Source organism: Strongylocentrotus purpuratus, unplaced genomic scaffold, assembly GCF_000002235.5.
Source record: "Strongylocentrotus purpuratus isolate Spur 01 unplaced genomic scaffold, Spur_5.0 spur5_scaffold_3, whole genome shotgun sequence".
Lineage (NCBI taxonomy): Eukaryota > Metazoa > Echinodermata > Echinoidea > Camarodonta > Strongylocentrotidae > Strongylocentrotus > Strongylocentrotus purpuratus.
The window spans coordinates 472226-498022 of NW_022145609.1; the positions used below are offsets into that span (position 1 = coordinate 472226).

A 25797-nucleotide genomic window follows, 5' to 3' on the forward strand; every position below is an offset into this window, starting at 1 on the left:
AAAATGATTTAAATAATAGAAACATAAGAAGAATTTCAACTCAAGGCTAATTTGGTGGTCTGAAGAAAAGTGAAAACCATAACTAGTAACATTTACCTATTGAGCAGTATTGACCAGTATAACCGGCAGAACAAATACAGATATCAGAGTCTACACCATCTGTACATATCGCACCATTCAAACAGAGATTAGAAGAACAGACGGTCAAGTCTGCAATTGAAAAAAAATGGATTTGTGTTGAAAAAGAAACAAACAAGTGATCATTATTTTACCATAATATTTCACTTTTATTCAATCACCATTTGTTCATCGCAAAATGAAATATAATGCAGTGGCGGATTCAAATGGGCCTCTCCCCCTTTGGCGGCCTTAAAAAAGTGAGAGAACGACAGACCAAAAAGGAGACAAACAAATAAAAATGAGAAAAATCAAAGAGAAGAAGGGAGGAAAAGGAGAGATAGATAGAAAAACAGAAAAGTGATAAAGACCTCTCCTCCGAAATAGTAGGGGCTGTACGAATTTAAAGAAGAAAATACAATTTACATCAATTGTGACAGTCAATTTCTATATTGCTTAAAAACTCTAGAGTTCACGAAGGCAGGTGACAATTATTAGGCATGTTCCGCATCATCTCCCCTGTCATATTTACTCCCGCTCTCTCCATCTTCAAATATGACACGTATCGTCTCATTTTGAACTACACTTAATTACAAGGCAAAGTCATGTTTTTTAGCCAATAAATCACATTGCATCTATTATTTTAAATCGTGAAATACTAGTATATGCCACTTAGAACTTTAATACTATGTTCAATTAAATCTTCGTGAATATGTTTATTTGTGATGAAAATTCATTTAAATTTCTAAGGTAAATTACCTATCGCACAAGTGGGTCCTACGTAGCCCGGTACGCAAGTACAAGTGAACATGTCGATTTCATCCTCACAGCTTCCACCATTCATGCAGGGGTTGCTTTCACATTCATTGATATCTAAAACCAAATATTTTAAAGAAAACGGAATTTTCTGCACAATCAAGCAAAAGAACTTGCATACCTACAAACTGTACAAAATCTTCGGAATACTAAGGAGTGTAAATGGTCCACAATTGTGTTAGAGCTTAAAATCCAGTGACAAAGAATAATTATTTTAATTTGTATTTAAGTACATTGAAATATTCACGCAATGAACTATATACATGTAATACATTATTATCTTTCTTCTTATAATTATAATTATTATCAATATCATTATCATTAATTTCGTTACTACTACTAATAATAATCTGAATTATAACAATAATAATAATAGTAACATTCATAGACCGCTAAATAATGATGTTTCTGAGCACTGTACTATTATTACGGCATCAGCCGAGCAGCCCTGATAAGGCGCTACGGCATTCGATAAATTTATATTAATTTATATCACCTAGGTAAAGAGTGGCAAATATAAATCATTATCTTGTGGTGGGACTAGAACCGCGAACCATGTGATCCACAGTCGGAAGACATTACCACTAGACCACGACACCTCTACATAAACACTATATAATCAATATTTTATACTCAGTGAAACGGTGTTTTCATTAGTTCTATTAGATCTGAAAGTGAACGATTTAATTTTAAATGTATAAAACACAATTTGATATGAATCTACTCTTACCCTCAAATACATGGAAGCCTCCTGGTCGCGAAAAGCGCCCTGGTAGAATATAATTCTTTGGCCATGCATGCTGAGAACCTTCATTTACCCCTATACCATCGAGGTGCCAATCGGTCCACATCAGAGTTCCATGGTGGAAGATAATATCAAATGGATGAAGGAGCGTACCATGGGAATTATCTAGAATGAGCTTACGGTCATTGCCATAGAGGTCTGAGGATTCGATCTTGTCCAAGAGAGCGTCGCACCAATAGAGCCGTGAACCTGGACAGAAAATCAAAATAAAGTTGAGATCCGGGCCCTGTAACACAATATTTAGTGATTGATTGTACGTTTGATCAATCGTACAGTCCATTGTTTTGAAATCATTCAAGAATCCTTCATTTTTGCTGACGACAGAGTTTCATTTCCAGTTCATTTTCAATATTTGTACAATTTCTTAGTCCTTGTTCTTGTACACAAATCTTACATGACTGTACAAGTTTACTTGAAGTAAACTTGAAAACCAGCATGGTTGTTCCCATTCGAATAGCTCCATTAGATTGTGTGTGTATTATAGCGGGGCTGGGTCCAGAGTAGATGGTACATGAGAAAAGGAAACAATTATTTAAAATTTCATTTTCGACCTGGAAACCCCAAATTTGTAGGAGAGTAATAGTAGAAGAGTCCCTAAATCAAAAAATCTAGCAAATCTAAGCGAATGAATCCTGCTTCCATTGATTATGGTGTTTGTTTTAGACTAGTTCCAACCATAGGTTTGGTCCCATTGGGTGAAATAATGTGGACAGCATTTCAAACTCACCTCCTCTATCATATGTGATACCGTTAGGCCAGCCCAGACCTGTGTCGATAAGAACCTGCCGATTCTTGCCGTTGAGGTCGCACAATTCTATTTTTGGAGAATCTCCCCATTCCGTCCAATAAATCATTCTGAAATTAGATAAGGCTCATTTATCATCTTATCAAGTAGTTTAATAATCAAATTGAATTTATTCATGTACAGACAATATTTTAAATTGAAAAGGCTGGGATTTTAACTTGTCCCTTCGTAATTCATTATTGTTTTAAGAAGAAATTTTGAGTTATGAAACGACCAACATGACTCTGGCTCACCGAATCAGGCAACAAGGGCTAAGAAAGGTACATCGTTACATTTTTTTTTACTATGCTCCTTGATGTTTTGATGTATTTGGCGCCTTATATGTTAAATTAATGAATGACCTAAACTTTATGATTGGTTGTTTCTAAATCAATGTTTGTCAAAAGCTATGGCTGCACAGGTTATGACAATGCGATTTATTGTATTTCTGCTTGAGGCCAGAAGGGTGTTATTTCATATACTTTAACAAAGAGTTAACGCCCTTCTTGCTCTTAACAGACATTGTGCTCATATTAATGTCTATCTCAATGGATATTAAAGGCTCCTTCCTACACAGTAAAATATCATTACCCTGGTTTTTAGCCTTGTTGCCCTAAGGCACTAAAAGCATTGAAGGAATAACTTCCATCCAAGCACCTATTTACTACACCCGGACATAAGTGCCGCGGCGGGACTCGAACACAAACCATGATATCCACAGTCCGGCGACTTTTCCACTGGTCTAGACCACAGCACATCTACTTCTAATAAAGTCAATCGCAAATCGAGAAGCAATATCAAAATAAAACCTGTTGGTTGATACAATGATTATCGCTCTCGGTTTATCCAGGCCTGAAAGAATGTTATGTCTGCCTGTGCCATTGGGGTTCACTGCTTCTATCGTGTTGTGAAGTGCATCAGTCCAATATATGGTCTTGGTTTGAACATCAAAGTACATCCCATCGGGTGCTGAAGGGGTAACAATTGAGGCACGATAATGACCGTTTTTTAACAGGATGAGGTGCTATCAATGTGTAAACTGTTTTTCAACCTTTGTCGAATTTGATTGGATTGTAAAGTGGTGAAGAATTTTTCTGTGTTTATCGAAGAAAATGCCATTCTATTCCCGTGATGTATTAGGAGAGAGAAAGAGAGAGATAGAGTTTGAATCAAGAATTGGGAGAAAAGATGCACGTGCGATCGCAAATATTATGCTAACACAAAACTAACCATTCAGTTTTCATCTTATATTTCAGAGGCTGTTTTCTCCCTGGTTAGGTTATCGCTACGTTGTGACTGGCGTATTTTTCTTAACTCAAATTCCACGAATTCGTTTCGCCAAAAATCATGTTAATCATGACAAATCTCCAGGCCAAGTATGTAAGATCTAAGGAACAAAAAATGTTGGCCAACTTACTTCCGAGCCCATCTATAACTGTTTTCTGGTTAGTCCCATCAATGTGTGCCGAGCTTATTGAACGGTTATAACTATCTGTCCAGTAGACGATGCCGTTCACTGGGTCATAATCAACGGCAACGGGAGTTTGAAGACCAGTCAAGGGCAGCTGGGTGAAGGTGAGGTTAGTCGTTGTTGCCATGAATATCGCACCTTCGTCTAAGTCGGTTACGAAGACGATGGAATCTGTAATGATTATGATAATAATAATGATATTAATTATGGTTCTAGGACAATTACCCCCTGGGCAATCACCCCCCGGAAAATTACCCCCCGGAAAACTACCCTCAAAGGACAATTACCCCCTGGAATATTACCCCCCGGAGAATCACCCCCGAGGACAACTACCCCCCAAGGACAATTACCCCCCGGAAAATAACCCCCCGGAGAATTACCCCCGAGGACAACTACCCCCTAGGACAATTACCCCCCGAGGACAATTATCCCCTAGGACAATTACCCCCCGAGGACAATTACCTCATAGGCAATTGCCCCCCCCCCCCCCGAGGACAATTACCCCCCTCCCCCCCCCCCCCCCCCCCGAGGACAACTACGCCCCGATGATAATTACCCCCCGAGAACAATTCCTCCGATTACAATTATCCTCCGAGGACAACTACCCCCGTGGACAATCAGGAATCAATAGCAAAAGACGATCTGACACATTGAGAGATGGCTACGAGCCCATAAGATCCCCTGCATGAACCCATATTCTTTCAAATACTATATCACGTTGTCTTCCTCATTATACTACACATTTCCCTTTTATTATAATTTATGCAACGCCAGTGCGGTTGCTAATTTCCACGAAGGATGTAAGTTTTAGGTAATTGTCCAGCGCTTTTCAAAATGCATAGAAATACATTTCTCTGGAGCAGCGTTATTTTAACCTTTTGTTAGTCACGGTACCCTCTTATATAAATAAGAAATAAAAAGTTTCTCCCAAATCCCAAAGTCTTTATAGATTATTAATTTTGCATGACTCTGACTCTCGTCAAGTACTATGCACATTTAAGAATAAAAAAAGAGAATACATTTTCAAACTGGTAAAAAATTCGTTTGTAATTCACACACTAGAAACTATTTAAAGTACTGTATGCGGGCACCTTGCCGCCAAATGTACATAAATAAAAAGTGATATATTCGGTCATGATCTTGATACACGAATTTGAGGATATTTGGGGCTCTCGTTGCCCTTATTTACCTTGCTGTCAAAATATTGTCAGCGAGCGAGAAAGGAAGACACTTTAGTATCTTCAAAGTTTTATTTTCTCATGTAATTACATATTTTAACCGGTTCTGGTATTTGATGTTTTTTACAAATCAATGTTTTCCAAATCATTCTCTTACGGCTCCCCGGTTGAAAAATGCTGTGCTGGCGTTACAAAATCAAATGAGATGAATGACCAGAGAGCGGATATTTATTTTCTTTTGACATGGCACCGTACATATAACTTAAAGGCAATTTCTATTTCAAAATAATTTAACGTACACGAAAGCATACTACACTTCAGCATGACAACAGAAATAATAGATAACGTGAAGAAAACCTTAATTATGGATCATGGCATGGATGAGGGCCCATTATACATACAAAGACAAATACACGATCAGCTGATTAAAAAAGTTAAAGAGGATGCATAAAGGAAATCTTACATCCTAATTTCTTTGTTGTGCCATTGATGGTGGGAGAGGCTGTAACGCGTACTCATCTGCGCGCAATGTATTGTTCAATTTCAAAGAAATGTAATTTCTGTTCTTTACTCGGTAGCAAAACTACAGGGGAATTGGGCAACCTCCACCCCCATATCGAATTGAATAATTTGAAAAGACTGAAATGAAATTCATAAATAAAAAAGAAAATTAAAATTTATGCAATTTTCTGTAAATAGCAATTTGGAGAGAAGCTTGCGTTATACGTCACAGTGTTATAAATTCCTCGGGGGTGATTGTCATTGGGGGTAGTTGTCCTCCGGGGGTTATTGTCCTCGGAGGGGGGAGGGGTAGTTGTCCTCGGGGGTTAATTGTCCTCGGGGGTAGTTTTCGTGGGGGGTAGTTGTCCTCGCTGGTAATAATAATAATAATAATAATAATAATAATAATAACGTTTTATTTACCCAGGGTAGCCACTTCAGTTATGAAACTGCTCTTCCAGCGGGCCCTGCATAACATAATATGTTATTACTACCCTTCTCCAATCTAATATGCTGAGCGCCTAGCGAGAAGGCAGAAGGTCCCATTGTTATAAGTCTTTGGTATGACTCGGCCGGGGTTCGAACTCACAACCTCCCGTTCATGAGGCGGGCGCCGTAACCACTGAGCCACCATGCCCAGTAGTGTCCATGGGGGTAATTGTCCTTGGGGGTAGTTGTCCTCGGGGGGTAATTGTCCGCGGGGGTAGTTGTCCTCGGGGGTAGTTGTCCTCGGGGGGTAATTGTCCGCGGGGGTAGTTGTCCTCGGGGGGTAATTGTCCTCGGGGGGTAATTGTCCTCGGGGGGTAATTCTCCGGGGGGTAATTTTCCGGGGGGTAGTTGTCCTTGGGAGGTAATTGTCCCCGGGGGGTAATTCTCCGGGGGTAATTTTCCGGGGGGTAATCGTCCTACGGGGGGTAGTTTTCCGGGGGGTAATTGCCCGGGGGGTGATTGCCCAGGGGGTAATTGTCCTGATACGATTAATTATAAGTATGCTACTACTTCTGATACTAATATTACTACTACTACTACTACTACTACTACCACTACTTCTGATACTGATAATGATAATAATGATAATGATGATAATAATGATGATAATAAGAATAATGTCACTGATTTATGGGATCCTATTTACCCAGGGAAGCTGCAAAAGTATTTATACCGTATCAGGACAATTACCCCCTGGGCAATCACCCCCCGGAAAATTACCCCCCGGAAAACTACCCCCCAAGGACAATTACCCCCTGGAAATTTACCCCCCGGAGAATTACCCCCCGAGGACAATTACCCCCCAAGGACAATTACCCCCCGGAAAATTACCCCCCGGAGAATTACCCCCCGAGGACAATTACCCCCCAAGGACAATTACCCCCCGGAAAATTACCCCCCGGAGAATAACCCCAGAGGACAACTACCCCCGAGGACAATTACCCCCCGAGGACAATTACCCCCGAGGACAACTACCCCCAGGACAATTACCCCCCGAGGACAACTATCCCCGAGGACAATTACCACCCGAGGACAACTACCCCCCGAGGACAATTACCCCCCCCCCTCGAAACACCATTACCGCGGCCCGAGGACAATCACACCCAGGGAATTTGTAACACTGTGACGTATAATGCGAGCTCCTCTTCAAATTGCTATTTAGAGAAAATGTCATGAACTTTCATTTTCTTAGTTATTTATGACGGAATAGATTTGTTTCGTACAGGGGTTGTGTATAAATTATATTTATATTCGTAGCTCACATTCAAAGCCCTCGTACCCATCTGCCAAATCTTTTTGCTTGATGTACATGTATCCTCCTAGGAGGAGATTTCAACCACCCCTCTCGCTCTGTATCCATTCCACCTTTGTGAAGTATGACTTAATATGCCACGTGTATTGAATCAAATTCAATTGCCAGAAAATGCATGTATCAAATCGAATTCAATTGCCAGAAGACGCATGTATCAAATCAAAGTACGGAATTTACATTTCTTAGAAATTTAACAATACATTGCGCGCAGATGAGTACGCGTTAATACAGCTAGTCTCCCCCAAATGGCCCAACAAAGAAATTAGGATGTAAGATATCATTATTTATGCATCCTCTGTAACTTTTCTAATCAGCTGATCGTATATTTGTCTTTGTATGTATAATGGGCCCTCATCCATGATCTATTCCAAAATTAAGGTTCTCTTCATGTTTATAAATGTAATGTAATGTAATGTAATATATATATATATATATATATATATTTCTGTTGTCATGGTGAACTAAAATATGTTTTCTTGTACTGTAATTTATTTTGAAATAAAAATTGCCTTCAAGTTAAATATATGGTATGTACGGTGCCATATTAAAAGAAAATAAGTATCCGCACTTGGGTACATTCATCTCAATGATTTTGTAATTCCAGAGCAGCGTTTTTTCAACTGGGGTGCCGCAAGAGAATGTTAGTTACATGACAATTTTTGTTGGCAAACGTTGATTTTGTGAAAAACAAATATCAGAAACGGGTAGAGTATTTATTTTCATGAGAAAATAAAATGTAAACAAATAATAAAATGTCTTTCTTCCTCGCTCGCTGACAATATTTTGCGAATATATATCTTTTATTTCGACATTACATTGTTACCACACTCATCACAATTATAAACATGATGAATCAAGGCAACGAGAGGCCCGAATATCCTCATATTCATGTATCAAGGTCATGACCGAATATTTCACTTTATATTCGTGTACATTCGGCGGTGAGGCGCCCGCATACCTTAAATCTGTGCTAGTGTGTTGATTACAACATTATGTTTTACCATTTCGAAAATGTCTTGTCCTTGTTTTTCTTGCTCGTTCACTAAATCAAGAAACAAATGTGCCCATACGTGTGTACATAGCACTTGACGATTGCCAGAGTGATGCAAAATAAATAGTTTGTGAAGAATTTAAGATTGGGCGAAACTTTTCATTACTTAAGAGGGCATCGTGTCGAACAAAAAGTTAAAATAACGCTGCACAAGAGAAATCCTTCGTAGAAAACAGCAACCACAGTGTTGTTGCATACATTGTAGTTAAAGAAAAATGTGTAGTAATGAGGAAGATCACGCGCAAGTATTTGAATGAATGTGGGTTCATGCACGGGATTTTATGGGCTCGTAGCCTTCACAGCATCTCTCAACGTGTCAGATCGTCTTTTGCTATTGAATCCTGATTGTCCCCCGGGGGGGGGGGGGATTGTCCTCGGGGGCGGGTAATTGTCCTCGTGGGGTAATTCCTCAAGGGGTAGTTTTCCGGGGGGTAATTGTCCTTGGGGGGTAATTGTCCTCGGGGGTAGTTGTCCTCAGGGGGTAATTGTCCTCGGGGGTAGTTGTCCTCGGGGGGTAATTCTCCGGGGGGTAATTTTCCGGGGGGTAATTGTCCTTGGGGGGTAATTGTCCTCGGGGGGTAATTCTCCGGGGGGTAATTTTCCGGGGGGGAATTTTCCGGGGGGTAATTGTCCTTAGGGGGTTATTGTCCTCGGGGGGTAATTCTCCGGGGGGTAATTGTCCTTGGGGGGTAGTTTTCCGGGGGGTAACTTTCCGGGGGGTGATTGCCCAGGGGGTAATTGTCCTAGAACCATTTATACTGCTCTTCCTACGAGTACTGCAATTATAATTACTCCAGCAATTGTCAGGTACGCATTTACAACTAGATGGAGAGTGACAAATTTTGATTAAAGTCTTGCCAAAAGATGTTTGTAAGTGCCAGGATGAGATTCGAACCCTTACTCTTTGGATTGAGAGTCAAGTGAATAAACATACGTTGACAGGATTGATAAATTGAACAGTTTGGGAGGCATTTAATATAGCTTCTAAGTTTCCTTTCTAAATTCAGTACACAAATCCAGGCATATTAAAGGTTAATATCATTATTATTCTGACCAGGTTCATCAGAATAGCAGCTGGCTTCATCCAGCTCGTCGTCACAGTCTACTAGTCCATCACATCTCCATGATATTGGTATGCAGACCGTATCATTGCATGTGAACTTATCTACTAGACAATCTTCTCCTGTCTGCCTTTCGGAAGCATCGCCTGCAGGTGAGGTAACAACATAAGCAATAATGGAGGTAATGATAACAATAATAATAGTAATAATAATAATAACTAGATTTGTAATACTTGTTTGGAACAAGTATAGGTGGGCTGATCCAACACAAAATTGAGACAAAATGAAGGATAAATTTGAGATAGCTAATTGTCTCAGCTACAACATACTCGAAGTTCAGCGTAAATGAAGCTAAAACGACGTAGATATTGCTTGCGAAAGACGGGAATGTAGAATCCAGTTTTGAGAAAAAGTCATGTCCCATAGAGAATACATGCAAAATTAGAAAAATTGACATGCCTCCTTTAATCGTAAAAATACGTCATGATGCTTTTGTCAAAATGAAAAATCGTGTACAACAATATTTGTTAAAAATTGTCTCAGCTAAAACATATCAAAATTTGGAAGAAAATTGATCAATATTTACAGAGATACAATCACTTTTCCATAAATATGCTGACGTCATAATATGCAAATTGAAATGTTGAGTTCGGAGGCCATTATGATGACGTCATGAGTTAATTGAGGGTCAAATGAGACATGAAACAATATCTCCGAATCATACTCTATTAAAATATGAAAACAAATTGGGGTCACCTTGCATTCTAAAGAGCTACAATGGATTTTGTATAGGCATGTTTTTGCCCATATTTGCAATGTATTACAAGAGCTCGCGCGCACGGAAATTTTTGCTTAACGGTCGATCAATCCATTATTAATAGTCATAAAGAGACCAACGTAGTATCAATTTGTTTGTAAATATATGTGGAATATTATGAAAGAAAGAAAAAGGCAATTCTATGTTGTGCAAAAGTTTTACGCGCGAAAACGCGCGCGCATGCGCGTGTGCGCGATTTTTTATAAAATGCTTCGAATGGCCTAAAACGTATGCAAAACGATTTTGAGACGATTTTGAGCATTCAAAATTTTACGCGCGCATTGACGCGCGCGTTATTTGACCTGCAATTGACCGGACGGATATTGACCTTGACCATGATAAATATGAATGAAAAATACCTTTAGGTTATGAAGATATGATCATGAGTTGATTTTCGTAACATTTTACAAAATGGCGCCTAGATGACGTCATCAGTCAAGGTCAAGGTTGAAAAAAATTCTGTGCTTTTTACATATGCCTATACATATGTGTGCCAAATTTCAAGGTATTTGATTCAGCCATTTTCAAGTTATCTTGTCCACAAAAAAGTGGTTAGAAATAAGAAAAATAAAGAATAATAATAAACTAGACATATAATACTTGTTTGGAACAAGTATAGGTGGGCTGGTCAACTTAAATTTGAGACAAACTAGAGCAAAAATAAGCGAGATACTGCTTAAAAATTCTTAAAAAACAATATCATGTAGTTTCATGACGTGAACGAAATTCACCTACTATAGGGATAACGCAAATTATGAAATGTTTGACATGAGGCCTTTAATCGAGATTTTCACTACGATGACGTCATCAAAATGAAAAATGGTTATTACTGCGCTTGTAGAGAATTGTCTTAGCTACAACATATCGAAATTTTGAAGAAAATTGATCAATATTTACAGAGATACAATCAATTTTACATAAATATGCTGACGTCATAATATGCAAATTCGTATTTTGAGTTCCAAGGCCATTGTGATGATGTCACGATACACTTAATGGCCAAATGAGACATGAAATCATATCTCCGACTCATACTCTATCAGAATATGGAAAAAAATTGAGGGTCTCGGTGCATTTTAAAGAGCTATAATGGATTTTGTATAGGCATGTTTTTGCCCATATATGCTATGTATTATAAGAGCTCGCGCGCACGGACATTTATCTTGAATGGACGCTCATCTTAATATTCATAGTCATAAAGAGATGAACATGGTATCAAATTGTTTAAACCAATATGGGATTTATCATGAAAGAAAAAAAATGGCGATTCTGCGTTGTGTAATGGTGTTACGCGCGAAAACGCGCACGCATGCGCGTGTGCGCGATTTTTTTATAAATTGCTTAAAATGACCTGAAACGTATGCAAAATAAATTTGAGACGATTTTGAGCATTTTAAAATTTTGCGCGCGCATTGACGCGCGGACGTACGCGCACGCGCGCGTTTTTTGACCTGAAATTGACCGGACGGATATTGACCTTGATTATGATTAATATGAATGAGAAATGGCCTTTTGGTTATGAAGATATGATCATGAGTGTTTTTTCAGAAAATTTCACAAAATGGCGCCTAGATGACGTCATCAGTCAAGGTCAAGGTTGAACAATTTTCTGTGTTTTGTTCTAATGCCTATACATATGTGTGCCAAATTACAAGGTATTTGATTGAACCATTTTGAAGTTATCTTGTTCACAAAAAAAGTTGGTCGAAATAAGAAAAATAAACTAGATTTGTAATACTTGTTTGGTACAAGTATAGGTGGGCTGGTCCAGCTAACATTTTAGACAAAATGAAGGGCACATTTGAGATAGCTAATTGTCTCAGCTACATCATACTCGAAGTTCAGCGTAAATGAAGCTAAAATGACGTAGATGTTGCCCGCGAAAGACGGGAATGTAGAATCGAGTTTTGAGAAAAAGTCATGTCCCATAGAGAATACACGCAAAATGTGAAAAATTGACATGCCTCCTTTAATCGCAAAAATACGCCATGATACCTTTGTCAAAATGAAGAATAGTACTGACTGCATTTGTAGAAAATTGTCTCAGCTAGAACATATTAAAATTTGGAAGAAAATTGATCAATATTTACAGAGATACAATCAATTTTCCATAAATATGCTGACGTCATAATATGCAAATTGGAATTTTTAGTTCGGAGGCCATTATGATGACGTCATGAGTTAATTGAGGGTCAAATGAGACATGAAACAATATTTCCGAATCATACTCTTTTAAAATATGAAAACAAATTGGGGTCACCTTGCATCCTAAAGAGCTACAATGGATTTTGTATAGGCGTGTTTTTGCCCATATATGCTATGTATTACAAGAGCTCGCGCGCATGGAGATTTATGTTAAACGGTCGATCATTCCGTTATTAATAGTCATAAAGAGACAAACATGGTATCAATATGTTTGTAAATATATGTGGTATATTATGAAAGAAAAAAAAAAGGCAATTCAATGTTGTGCAAAAGTTTTACGCGCGAAAACGCGCGCGCATGCTCGTACGCGCGATTTTTTATAAAATGCTTAGAATGGCCTAAAACGTATGCAAAATGATTTTCAGACGATTTTGAGCATTTCAAAATTTTGCGCGCGCATTGACGCGCGGACGTACGCGCACGCGCGCGTTATTTGACCTTTTATTGACCGGACGGATATTGACCTTGATCATGATAAATATGAACGAGAAATACCTTTTGGTTATGAAGATATGATCATGAGTTGATTTTCGTAAAATTTTACAAAATGGCGCCTAGATGACGTCATCAGTGAAGGTCAATGTTGAAAACGTTATTGTGCTTTGTACATATGTCTATACATATGTGTGCCAAATTTCTAGGCATTTGATTGAGCCATTTCCAAGTTATCTTGTTCACAAAAAAGTGGTTAGAAATAAGAAAAATATATAACTAGATTTGTAATACTTGTTTGGTACAAGTATAGGTGGGCTGGTCCAGCTAACATTTTAGACAAAATGAAGGGCACATTTGAGAAAGCTTTTTGTCTCAGCTACATCATACTCGAAGTTCAGCGTAAATGAAGCTAAAATGACGTAGATGTTGCCCGCGAAAGACGGGAATGTAGAATCGAGTTTTGAGAAAAAGTCATGTCCCATAGAGAATACACGCAAAATGTGAAAAATTGACATGCCTCCTTTAATCGCAAAAATACGCCATGATACCTTTGTCAAAATGAAGAATAGTACTGACTGCATTTGTAGAAATTTGTCTCAGCTAGAACATATTAAAATTTGGAAGAAAATTGATCAATATTTACAGAGATACAATCAATTTTCCATAAATATGCTGACGTCATAATATGCAAATTGGAATTTTGAGTTCGGAGGCCATTATGATGACGTCATGAGTTAATTGAGGGTCAAATGAGACATGAAACAATATTTCCGAATCATACTCTTTTAAAATATGAAAACAAATTGGGGTCACCTTGCATCCTAAAGAGCTACAATGGATTTTGTATAGGCGTGTTTTTGCCCATATATGCTATGTATTACAAGAGCTCGCGCGCATGGAGATTTATGTTAAACGGTCGATCATTCCGTTATTAATAGTCATAAAGAGACAAACATGGTATCAATATGTTTGTAAATATATGTGGTATATTATGAAAGAAAAAAAAAAGGCAATTCAATGTTGTGCAAAAGTTTTACGCGCGAAAACGCGCGCGCATGCTCGTACGCGCGATTTTTTATAAAATGCTTAGAATGGGCTAAAACGTATGCAAAATGATTTTCAGACGATTTTGAGCATTTCAAAATTTTGCGCGCGCATTGACGCGCGGACGTACGCGCACGCGCGCGTTATTTGACCTTTCATTGACCGGACGGATATTGACCTTGATCATGATAAATATGAACGAGAAATACCTTTTGGTTATGAAGATATGATCATGAGTTGATTTTCGTAAAATTTTACAAAATGGCGCCTAGATGACGTCATCAGTGAAGGTCAATGTTGAAAACGTTATTGTGCTTTGTACATATGTCTATACATATGTGTGCCAAATTTCTAGGCATTTGATTGAGCCATTTCCAAGTTATCTTGTTCACAAAAAAGTGGTTAGAAATAAGAAAAATATATAATAAATAAAGGCAATTCTAACGAAATTATAAGGTGGTCTGTACGTTATACAGCCCACCTGATAATAAATAAACGCAATTCTAACGAAATTATAAGGTGGTCTGTACGTTATACAGCCCACCTGATAAAGGCAATTTTAACAAAATTATAAGGTGGTCTGTTTTAGATACAGCCCACCTAATAACTAGATTTGTAATACTTGTTTGGAACAAGTATAGGTGGGCTGATCCAACAAAAATTGAGACAAAATGAAGGGTACATTTGAGATTGCTTTTTGTCTCAGCTACAACATACTCGAAGTTCAGCGTAAATGAAGCTAAAACGACGTAGATATTGCTCGCGAAAGACGAGAATGTAGAATCAAGTTTTGAGAAAAAGTCATGTCCCATAGAGAATACACGCAAAATGTGAAACATTGACATGCCTCCTTTAATCGCCCAAATACGCCATGATGCCTTTGTCAAAATGAAAAAATCGTTGTAACAAGATTTGTAGAGAATTGTCTCAGCTAGAACATATCAAAATTTTGAAGAAAATCGATCAATTTTACAAAGATACAACCAATTTTCCAAAAATATGCTGACGTCATAATATGCAAATTGAAATTTTGAGTTCGGAGGCCATTATGATGACGTCATGAGTTAATTGAGGGTCAAATGAGACATGCAATCATATCTCCGATTCATACTCAATCAAAATATGAAAAAAATTGGGGTCACCTTGCATCCTAAAGAGCTACAATGGATTTTGCATAGGCATGTTTTTGCCCATATATGCTTTGTATTACAAGAGCTCGCGCGCACAGAAATTTATGTTTAACGGTCGATCATTCCGTCATTAATAGTCATAAAGAGATAAACATGCTATCAATTTGTTTGTAAAAATATGTGGAATATTATGAAAGAAAAAATGGCAATTCTATGTTGTGCAATAGTTTTACGCACGAAAACGCGCACGCATGTGCGTGTGCGCGATTTTTTTATAAAATGCTTAGAATGGCCTAAAACGTATGCAAAATGATTTTGAAACGATTTTGAGCATTTCAAAATTTAACGCGCGCATTGACGCGCAGACGTACGCGCATGCGCGCGTTATTTGACCTGCCATTGACCGGACGGATATTGACCTTGATCATGTAAAATATGAATGAGAAATACCTTTTGGTTATGAAGATATGATCATGAGTATATTTTCGTAAAATTTTACAAAATGGCGCCTAGATGACGTCATCAGTCAAGGTCAAAGTTGAAAAAAATTCTGTGCTTTGTACATATGCCTATACATATGTGTGCTAAATTTCAAGGCATTTGATCCAGCCATTTTCAAGTTATCTTGTCCACAAAAAAGTGGTTAGAAATAAGAAAAATAAAGAATAAATAAATAAATAAAGGCAATTCTAACGAAATTATAAGGTGGTCTGTACGTTATACAGCCAACCTGATAAAGGCAATTCTAACGAAATTATAAGGTGGTCTGTACGTTATACAGCCCACCTGATAATAATAGTAATGAAAATAACCAAACTAATAATTATAATAATACTAACAAAAATAGAAATGATAAAGACTGATAAGTTGGAAGCACATACAAAAAATAACGACATGTCTTTTATTTACGAAAAAGGAATTCACACTTTGTGTATTTTAGATTATATTACAGCCAAACAGATGGAGATGCCTTATGAACACTTTCGTTTGTCATCCTAAACAGAATATTTGGACCTTCTTACTGACCTATTCCTGAGTCTGGTAAGACTGATCAACAGCAAATATCGAAACTGAATGCAGACCCGTTGTTAAAATATGTCATGTTGAGTCTCGAAAAAGGCTTATATCAAGACTTTCACATAAAACGTAATTACAACTAGAGCCTATATCATTTAATACAGTCGTTCCATAAGTGAATGGTGTTTATATAATTTTCATGAACATTTATCGAGCATTTGTCTCGATGGGTATTCATAGTTTTGTATAAATGAACTTTATCTGCCCATGCACAAATAGCGTCTTCGAACTGGCTCATAGTACATTGGATGGATCTTTTACAATTATCCCCATTCAACATGAACTCCCCGATACGCACAGTAGGAACATAAATACTGAAACATGTTATGTGTAAGGTATTCATGGAATTATTAAAGAGCTATGTGATGTCACATTTACATGTATTCAGTAAAGCAAATTATCACTTGTATTTTTTCGTTGGGTCTAGGAAACATCTCCATGTTTAAACTGCCTGTAAATCTGTTCAACTAATTTAATTAACAAAGGTTGATGCTTCCTGTCCTACTCTAGTATAAAAGAACTCCAATTTGCATATTGTATTATTTGCGAAAACCAAAACTTTCACTACACCAAATTTGACACTCTCATATTCAGATTCAAAACGTGTGGTTTTGTTTTGTAAAGAGAGAGATAGGCTTTTAACAATAAACGATAAACATATATCCACTTACCTATCAAATTTTCTAAAGTTTTGATTCATAATTTCCAACGTACTGCCCAAAACAAAGAAATATAAGGAAGTTGAAATCCAGACTTGAGCATAACTTCAATGTGTAGGGTCCAATATTTTTACTCAACACTTTACTCAATGCCAGGATAAATGACTAGATACAAGTTGTGATTCCTCTGGATTCCCACAGCTTCTCATCAGAATGAGAAAAAGAGAAAGAGAGATTCTGGACGGAGTCTGTGAGATTCTTAAATTCATGTTCCTTTGACATTTCTGGATCCCCCAAAAAAGAAAAACATCAAATAAAAGATATAAAGAGAGAAGAGAGAAAGAAACTTAATCTTTCGTGTCCCACGTTATGCCCAAAGCTTTGACCAACACTATATTTTCATTAACATTATACTGATTGTATTCGACATTAAATACATCGTATCAATTTACTCAACTTGTAGTTACTTAAACCTCAAGAACTAAGTAACATGGGAATTATTCATTGGTTGTAGGCTCCAGAGGGTGCCACAATTTTGCAAATCTTGCAGAATTGTGGAAATGAACAAGGAACAAGGTACATAAGGGATAGTAGGCGATTGATCTTGGAAGAAAACAAACGACATCTTCTTTCTCAACGTTTAAAATATTGAGTACATATTTTGATCAATAATACGGGTCTTATATATGGCAACCATATGACGTTATGAGTGTTGCTTTTTATGGTTTATTTTTGAAAATGATTAAAGATTTAATGATTTAATTTGCATTCCTAGAGCCAGTTCAGGGGATGGGTGTCATTTATCAGTGCCACTGCGCATGAGTATAATGCAGTGTGTTTATGCATGAACCTAATACAAAGGTTCATGGTTTATGTAGGTATTGTGTGTGCATGGGTGGTTGTATGTGTACGGTGGTGCGTGGGTGTGTGTATCTGTGTTTGTGTTTTCTTGGTTATGCGCTGTTGCATGAACGGTGACGCTCCCCTCCTATTTGGGACGCGTATTTATTCTTTACAAGACAGCCTAATAAACGCGCTCGCAAAGAGTCTAGCTATTAACTAGTTTAGCTACTAAAGCTTGGAAAGAGGTCACAAACGATAAGACTTTGATTATTTATTGCTTTGCTTCACTATTCATAAATGCAAAAAATAGAACTGAATAAATACTGAGATTCGAACCCACAACTCAAACGTGGTATTACGCTGTCCTTACCGATTGAGCTAACAATGTGATGATAAAAGGTGGGTTTGCATGATTATTATAAACCTATTACTAACCCTAACGGTTACCATGCACATGTTTAGCTATACACTAGACTCTTCACGAGCGCGTTTATTGAAATTAAAGCCGTAAAAATCACTGGCTGTCGTGTAAAGAAAAAAAACGCGTTGGTGTAATGAGGGAGGGGGGGGGTTGTTCAAAAAGATTGCTTTACAAAAATGTATTTACTTGTAAAACTATCGTTGTTATTTTTGCTTCTTTCCTAAAGGTATTGTATATGTATCTGTGCAATATAACTGAATTCTTCGTGTATGAATGTTTTGTATTTTGTTTGGTATGTCGTGTTAACTTCAATTTTGTAACCTTGATTTTGTTTAATGTACTTTTGAATTGTATCAATTAAATGAAATTAAATGAAATGCATTTTTTCCCCAAAAAATAAAAGCACATAATAGCAAGATACATCAACTAAAGCACAGTAAGTATACCAGAAAAAATAAAAAGAAAACAATAAATTTCGCATTATGTACATGTATATGTTTCATTAATGTTCACAAGATAACATGATTTAACATAACATAACAAAAACCTGTCGAGGGTGCTGGGTAACTAAATGCATGTTAAATAATACCTGCTACTTCTGAAACACTTTATAGTGTGGTACGGTATGTCACTGAAACAGCTCCCGTAGGATTTTTGTGCCAAAGTTAATTTTTTTTGCATTTTTGGATTCATTGGGGTCCAAGCTATCAGAAATTGATGGGGTTCAAATTTTCCCGAAGACACCAAATTTCCCTATTGCGCGTTATATATATATATATAAAACCTAATCGTCCAAAAATAAGTAAATGCTGGTACATTTGGTTTCTATAAGTGTTTTAAAAGACGAAAAGTGATTTTGAATATTTTGTATCATTAGATATACATCTTAGATTACAAAAGAGCATTCCCACGTTCCTTATGTTTGAATTATGTAGTTTTTAATTTTATTATTGAATTTAATCTAATCTATTGAACGTTATGATGCGGTCTCTGGCAGCTTTCAGCTTTAGAGATTTAGTCATCAGTGAAAGTGATCATCAATATATGTTTCAACGGATAAATGTTGATTATCGATTTCCACTTAAACTGATGTAGCCATAGACTCACTAGTTTGTGTCAGAAAGAAATTTTCAAAATAATACTCTATTCAATTTGTTTGTTTTATTGTTCCACATTCCACGTTCCATGGCTGTCTCATTCATAGTATTTAAAAAGAGAATGCATAATCAAACAATGAAAAACATGCACAATTGAGAAACAACTAATGATCGTATTATAGGTTCCCCAATTTGATACAAAATATGGTAACTTGATTTCGACAGCAATAACGAAAGACGTTATAAAAGTGCGATTCGCTGACACATTTTTAGCATTATGAATAACGTGTAAACAAATAAGAAACTTGTTAAAGTTTGATAACCTTTATAATCGATGAGTACTTGTGAACTAACAAAGCCACCTTTTCTAAAAATAATACACATATTAAACATGGATTTTTGAATTGTATATTTCTTTGTATTACGAAAAAAATATATGGAACATGAAAATGTCAGTTGTGACTCTTTTCACCCCTTTCCCCTTTCATGTATGAGCTCGTTATAATTCTTATCATCTAGTAACCGCAACCTGAGATAATAATTTTCGTCAGCATCATCATCATCCTCATTACTATGTGCTCAGTTATACCTTGTGGATTAATGTCTTCATAAAATGCCGGACTTGGATTCTAACCCTCAACCCTTGCATTGATATTCAAGTGAATAAACCACTAAACCATGACAACTCCATGAACGGACTTTATTTATTAATTGTATAATAATACTTACTGCTTATAGCAGGATCCAACTGGAGAAGGAGGACCAGAAGTCCAAAGTAAAGGGCATTCCCTACAGATGAGCTTTCCATTGTCACTCCTCAAGTGAAGTTCTATACAGAAAACATTAGCATTATGACATCAATTGTCGCTTTTAGCTTCGTTCGATGTCTTCTTTTCATGAGTCGCTTTGAAACCTAAATTATATTGCATCGGTAAGAGTTAATACCTACATGCCTATAAACCTGTCAAAAGTTTGACAATCGAGTTTGATTTAAGATTATTTTTAGTTGTTGGATAATCGATCGTTTAAATAATATGAGACTTTTTGAATGTGCAGTTTAGTGATGAATATGGATCAAATATGGGTAAAATATTACAAAATGAATTTTTAATTTGAAATGGGCATCTTGCAATTATAGTTATTGATCTATTTAGTGGATGAATGTTTCTCAAGTTTTTATTGAGAATTCAACACGATTTTCCTCATTTCAGTCGGAGAACAACCGTATCGTGAGTGATTGGTTTAAAAGTAGAGGGCTTTTTCATTTCACGAATTTACTAACCTTTAAAAAAAATCTATACGAATGGTACAATGCATTACTTTCTTAGATACATTTCCGACAAGACATGCTGAAGCTTCAACATTCCATATCCAAGACTTTCTATCTGAATTATAATTTTCCATACTCATTAAATTGATAGTAGTAATGAAACTAAATTGATAACAAATAATAACACACTGACAATAGCAATATATTATTTCATAACGATAACATTACTACTTTCCTTTAGAAAACACGATTTCCCAAATGTTTTTACTTGTTTGTGATCTATACATAGATCGCAATTTTTATATTGTCAGAATATAATTCAATAATCAAAATTATTTTATAAAGGTCCTGACAGGTCATACATGATTATTTGGACGTGATGATAACAATAATGATACTGATAATAATAATAATAATAATAATAATAATAATAATAATAATGAGAATTGTAATAATAATAATAATAATAATGATAATGATAACAACAATGTCGCCGAGTTCTTGTATGACTGCAAGGCGCTCACGAAGAAAACTATAAGTACGTATGAAGCTACCGGGGGGGGGGATAAACAAGAAACATTATTATTATAATCATCACCATCATTAGTATTATCATTATTATGTATTCATTATAATCATTAGAAATATGGCATGAGGACAACTGATCATCATCATGTTGTTCCTTGTTTCCTGGTGTTTTTTTATATTTTTGTTTTACGCCCCCTTAGACAACAAATACAAACATATCATTCTAAACCTCAAATCACATCTACAGCTCATTTAACACACACCGTAATTGCTAACGTAAAATACCACCAAAGAGCATTTAGGTTTCAAAGTACATAAATTCACTATAGGTATAAATACATGAAAAGCATTCCTTTGCAGATATAAATTCGACGATAATTGTAATAAGATACTTTTCTAAGAAGTCAAAGGAAAACTTAAGGTCTAAATTTGCGGGACACACGCCTGTTAGTAAGTTGAAGGAGTAGTCATCTACTCAATATTGATTTTACACAACTTAAAAATAAATCGGCCCAAACAAAACCATGCGGCTCTTTTATTAAATACAGTATTATGTGTACTAATGCGGCATGGCTGATTTTAAAGACTATTTCGAAAATGTGAAGATTTGATATCTCTAATAGCATTAATGCCATAGGCAAAAAGAGAATGTAGCAAACAAAAGGAACTTGTCCACCTATAACCTGCAAATGGTCCGAACTTCGGAGGTCCTTGATCGGCTAAGATCCTTACACTACCGTTCTGACAATTCGAGTTAAATACAATCTATATATCATTTTTGAGGAGAATGCTTGTAAAACAGACAATAGATTTTTTTCCCTGTAGATATCTTCATACTCACTTTCTTGTGGTCCTTATACGGAAAGGTATAGCTACCACTAACAGAAAACCAATAAGAGTGCAATTGCTTCCTCGTCTGTACAACTTGTAGTACGACTACTCACAAGACTGAAATATTCATGATTTAAAAGCATAACAAACCCCAAACTATATTCAATAGATCTACTGATTCGCAGCGTGACGAATGTTTGTCTTTTGTCATATTTTTTAAATATGAGTTCCGCTTTTAGACACAGGGAGGCCTTGGATAAGCCCTTCTTTGTGTTATGTATGCCATGCATGAAATGCTGGCATCAAATCAAGTGTATGAGGTTTCTGTATAGGTAGGGCAATAATATTCTTCCGTTAATGTTAGTGCATGTGTTGAAGAGGGTCGAACAAGGGGGAAAAAACCTTTCAAAGAAACAAAACAATTGGTACTCTTTCACAGTGGCGGATCTAGGCGGGTGGGGGGGGGGGAGGGGTCGGGGAAGGGAGCCGGCCCTATCCCCTGGCCAAATAACTTAACCTTTTTTTGAAGAAAAAAATGAACACGGACCCTCTTCCCCTGGCTCAAGGGGGGGGGGGTGGGGGTGGGTGTTAAATATTTCTTCACGGATTCGGAAAAACAAAATTAGTACTCCTTACCCCCCTCCCCCCTCCGCTTATTTGCCGGCTGGCTAATTCGGCGCTAAATATTTTCCCACGAATTGGGGGGGGGGGGTTTAGTGCTCCTTCCCTCCCCCTGCTTATTAGCCGGCTGGCTGATTCGGTGCTAAATATTTTCTCACGAATTGGGCCCCCTATTTTTGGCCCTCGGTTTTGGCCCTTGGCCGCCGGCTGGATCCGCCCCTTTTCTTCCAACTCAAATGTCATATTTCTTTCCCACACACGGTGCGATATAATGAAATTTGAAGTCACCTCTTTGAATCAGGGTAACACAAAGTTTGATACGAAAGGAATAGGCCTAAATGAGCTATTGGCATGCTTCCACTACGAGGATATATGTTTAATGAAAGCATATGGAAACGTTTGCTTGTATTTGTCTCATAAAAGAATATGAGCACGAACTGACTCCCACACGGTGTTGAGTGCTCAGGGGTCACAGGCCAATGGCTTCATCGGGCAGGTAGTTCCATTATGTGAATGGGTAAATTAACTATTACAAAATGAGGGGACACATTACATTGTACAATAGGGACACACATTGTTTTTATTGTGCAGAACATACTCTTTTATTGACTTACATATTGCATGAAACTATATAACCAAAATGCATTTTGTATTCTAACAATTGGAGTACAAAGAATAATAACAGGTGAATGAAATGCATAAACACCACAAACACCTGGGGAGGAAGCATTCATAAATTTGAATACATATATATGATAAACGACTCCGATGAAACTATAAAACCAAAATGAAATTTGCGTTCTGGCAATTGGAGTACAAAGAATGATAGCAGGTGAATGAAATGCTTCAACAGCAACACAAACACCTGGGAAGCTAGGAAGCATCCATAAATTTGAATAATTTAGTTGATAAACGACTCCGCATGTGGACGTTTGTTGGAGCAGAAAGCAGTGGATTCTTAACAACACGAACCCATTTAACATAATGTCGGAACGTAAATTAAATTTGGCGCGGTTGGAAAATGCCTCTTTCTACCCTGCAACTTTAATGGTACGATCCAGTAAATTAAAACAAAAAAATAGCTCTTATTTTAAAGTTACTCATTAAATGAAACCCAAAACTTCAGTGATATCAGAAAAAATATGTTATATCTTACTAATAATTAAAAAAGATGTATAAACATTGTGAAAGTGTCGCATTTTACGATAAAAGACACCGATTTAGCAAAGATCACGTCATTAGTGCGCTTGCATCAGGGAATTCAAGGTCAAAAGGTCAATTCAGACGCTGATGAGTAGTTGGTCGAGTATTTTTGTTTCCTTTATTCCGACAAAATTATACAATCAATCAAAATAAGTTTGATACCAGAAGAAAGCTAACGATTAGTATTTTCATTAACCGCTTGCCCCAAAGTCTCTTGACCACAGTGAAACGAGTGAGAGCTTGCGAGATCGGCCAAAGTGTGATTGAAACTCGCTATTTGCTCTTCTCCAACGCAAAAAGAGACGACATTGTGCTGGATAAATGTCTTTTTTTCCGACAAAAGTACAGAAAATTTGCATATGGTCTTTTTATATTATACTGTAAGAAATGTTACCCGAGTGACTTCCGTGCGCCCCAATGCTGGAAAGAAACGCACATTTTAGAAAACTTCACTTTTTCATGGAAAAATGCTTATTTGTTCTATGCACGCAAGTCAGATTAAGCGGATGATACAACGTTTCCATATGTAAGAAAAAAAGGACAAAAATGTGTAAGCTATATAATTAAAAGCGAAAATCCAAACAAGCGTATTTTATCTTCAAGGGTCTTTTTGTCGAAATTGAATCTCAAAATAAAATGTGTAGGTCTCCGAACCTAAGTGACCTTATCCAGAATATTCTGTCCTCGTGATGAAATACATATATAAATATATATATATATATATATATATATATATATATATATATATTAGGCCTATATGTAGTTGGGTTTAATAACTCAGAACCGGTGACAACTCGGCCCCGCTGCAAAACGGTCCGTTTTTGCAGGTTAAGGGTTAGGGTTAGGATTAGGGTTACAGTAAAATGACAAAAAAACGACCGTTTTTGCAGCCAGGCCGAGTTGTCCCCGGGTCCGAGTTAGCCCGGATATATAGTGCAGGCCTTGTGCTATCTCAGTCACAGCCCTAAACCGACCTTCACACCAACTCCAGATCAACCGATTCTTGACCCTTTGGGGTAGTGTAATTTCATTTCGTGATGTTTGCAATTGGGTCTGGAGTCGGGCTGTTTGGGTTTATTGCCGTTTGGTCTACACAAAATTGGTCTAGTACCCAATTGGTCTATTCCCATATGATCTACATCAAGCCCGTCTGGTTCTGGAGCCGGGCTTGTTGTGTGACCGGGTATTCTAATAACATACAAGTCGAGACTTTGTAGCCAGATTTAGGTACGTTATGCTTGGGGAAGCAATGTTAGGGGAGATGTGACAGAGGGTCATAATTGTAAACTAGATGAAGAACACAGACCATAATATGCTGAAGAAATTTAGGGCGTACAAGTTTCCATGTTGACGTCTGATTTTTTTGTTATTTACCTGACTGCTTACAATGGAGGTCTAGGCTTTTAAGGAAGCAACCAAGGGACCAACAACTTTAAATCCTCCCCTTAGGGACTAGGTTATGAGGATTCATGCCTTTCAAAAGGACACTAGCGTATCAACTTGGTTTAGAACTTTGGACCTTCCGGTTACAAAAGCACTACTTTGCCACTGATCCATATGTAGATTAGATTAACCCAAAGCCTTAATAGATATTACTGAATATTGCAGATCTATAAAAAAAAAAAAAAAATCATAAAAACGTGACGTATTTGGACCAATCCATGAGGTCCACACCCGAATCACGAAAATCATTACATTAATTGACGTTATTAGTAGTACATTCGATAGTTTAGATATTTAAACCCGATTACCTTAATTTTCGTTGTATATGGTTTACTTCTATTTAATGACTTTATGTATTCATTGAATGAGCAAGGATAAGGATCCCGATTTTAATATAATGAAAGAATTCTACTAAAGCTTATGATATTACAACCAATGTTATGACTTTTTCTATTGACTATTCCGTTCTGTATTTTATGCATTTTACCCATGTAACTATATCCTCTATGTTTATATTGTATAATTACATAATGAACGATTTTTTGGTTAACTACACTGTCGCTCATAAAGGTGGAATAATTTTTTTTT

General features: G+C 36.9%; 1 protein-coding gene across 1 annotated transcript; it reads right to left on the minus strand.

Annotated features, from left to right (window-relative positions):
• Nucleotides 1-2397: 2397 nt before the first annotated feature.
• On the minus strand, nucleotides 2398-20121 carry LOC115928732 (low-density lipoprotein receptor-related protein 8-like). Its single transcript, XM_030996574.1, has 5 exons — nucleotides 20043-20121; nucleotides 9579-9731; nucleotides 3940-4164; nucleotides 3332-3491; nucleotides 2398-2593 (listed from the first exon to the last, which is right to left on the minus strand). The coding sequence occupies exons 1-5, from the start codon at nucleotides 20119-20121 to the stop codon at nucleotides 2398-2400; spliced, it is 813 nt and encodes a 270-aa protein (XP_030852434.1).
• Between the last annotated feature and the right edge of the window lie 5676 nt (nucleotides 20122-25797).

What these genes read in the sequence shown, in the direction of transcription:
- LOC115928732 (XM_030996574.1), bottom strand. Translation starts at nt 20,121, where the DNA reads ATGGAAAGCTCATCTGTAGGGAATGCCCTTTACTTTGGACTTCTGGTC. An exon ending in GTTGGATCCTGCTATAAGCA is followed by an intron (nt 9,732 to 20,042) that starts GTAAGTATTATT and finishes CCTCACCTGCAG; the next exon opens with GCGATGCTTCCGAAAGGCAG. An exon ending in AGTTATAGATGGGCTCGGAA is followed by an intron (nt 3,492 to 3,939) that starts GTAAGTTGGCCA and finishes TTACCCCTTCAG; the next exon opens with CACCCGATGGGATGTACTTT.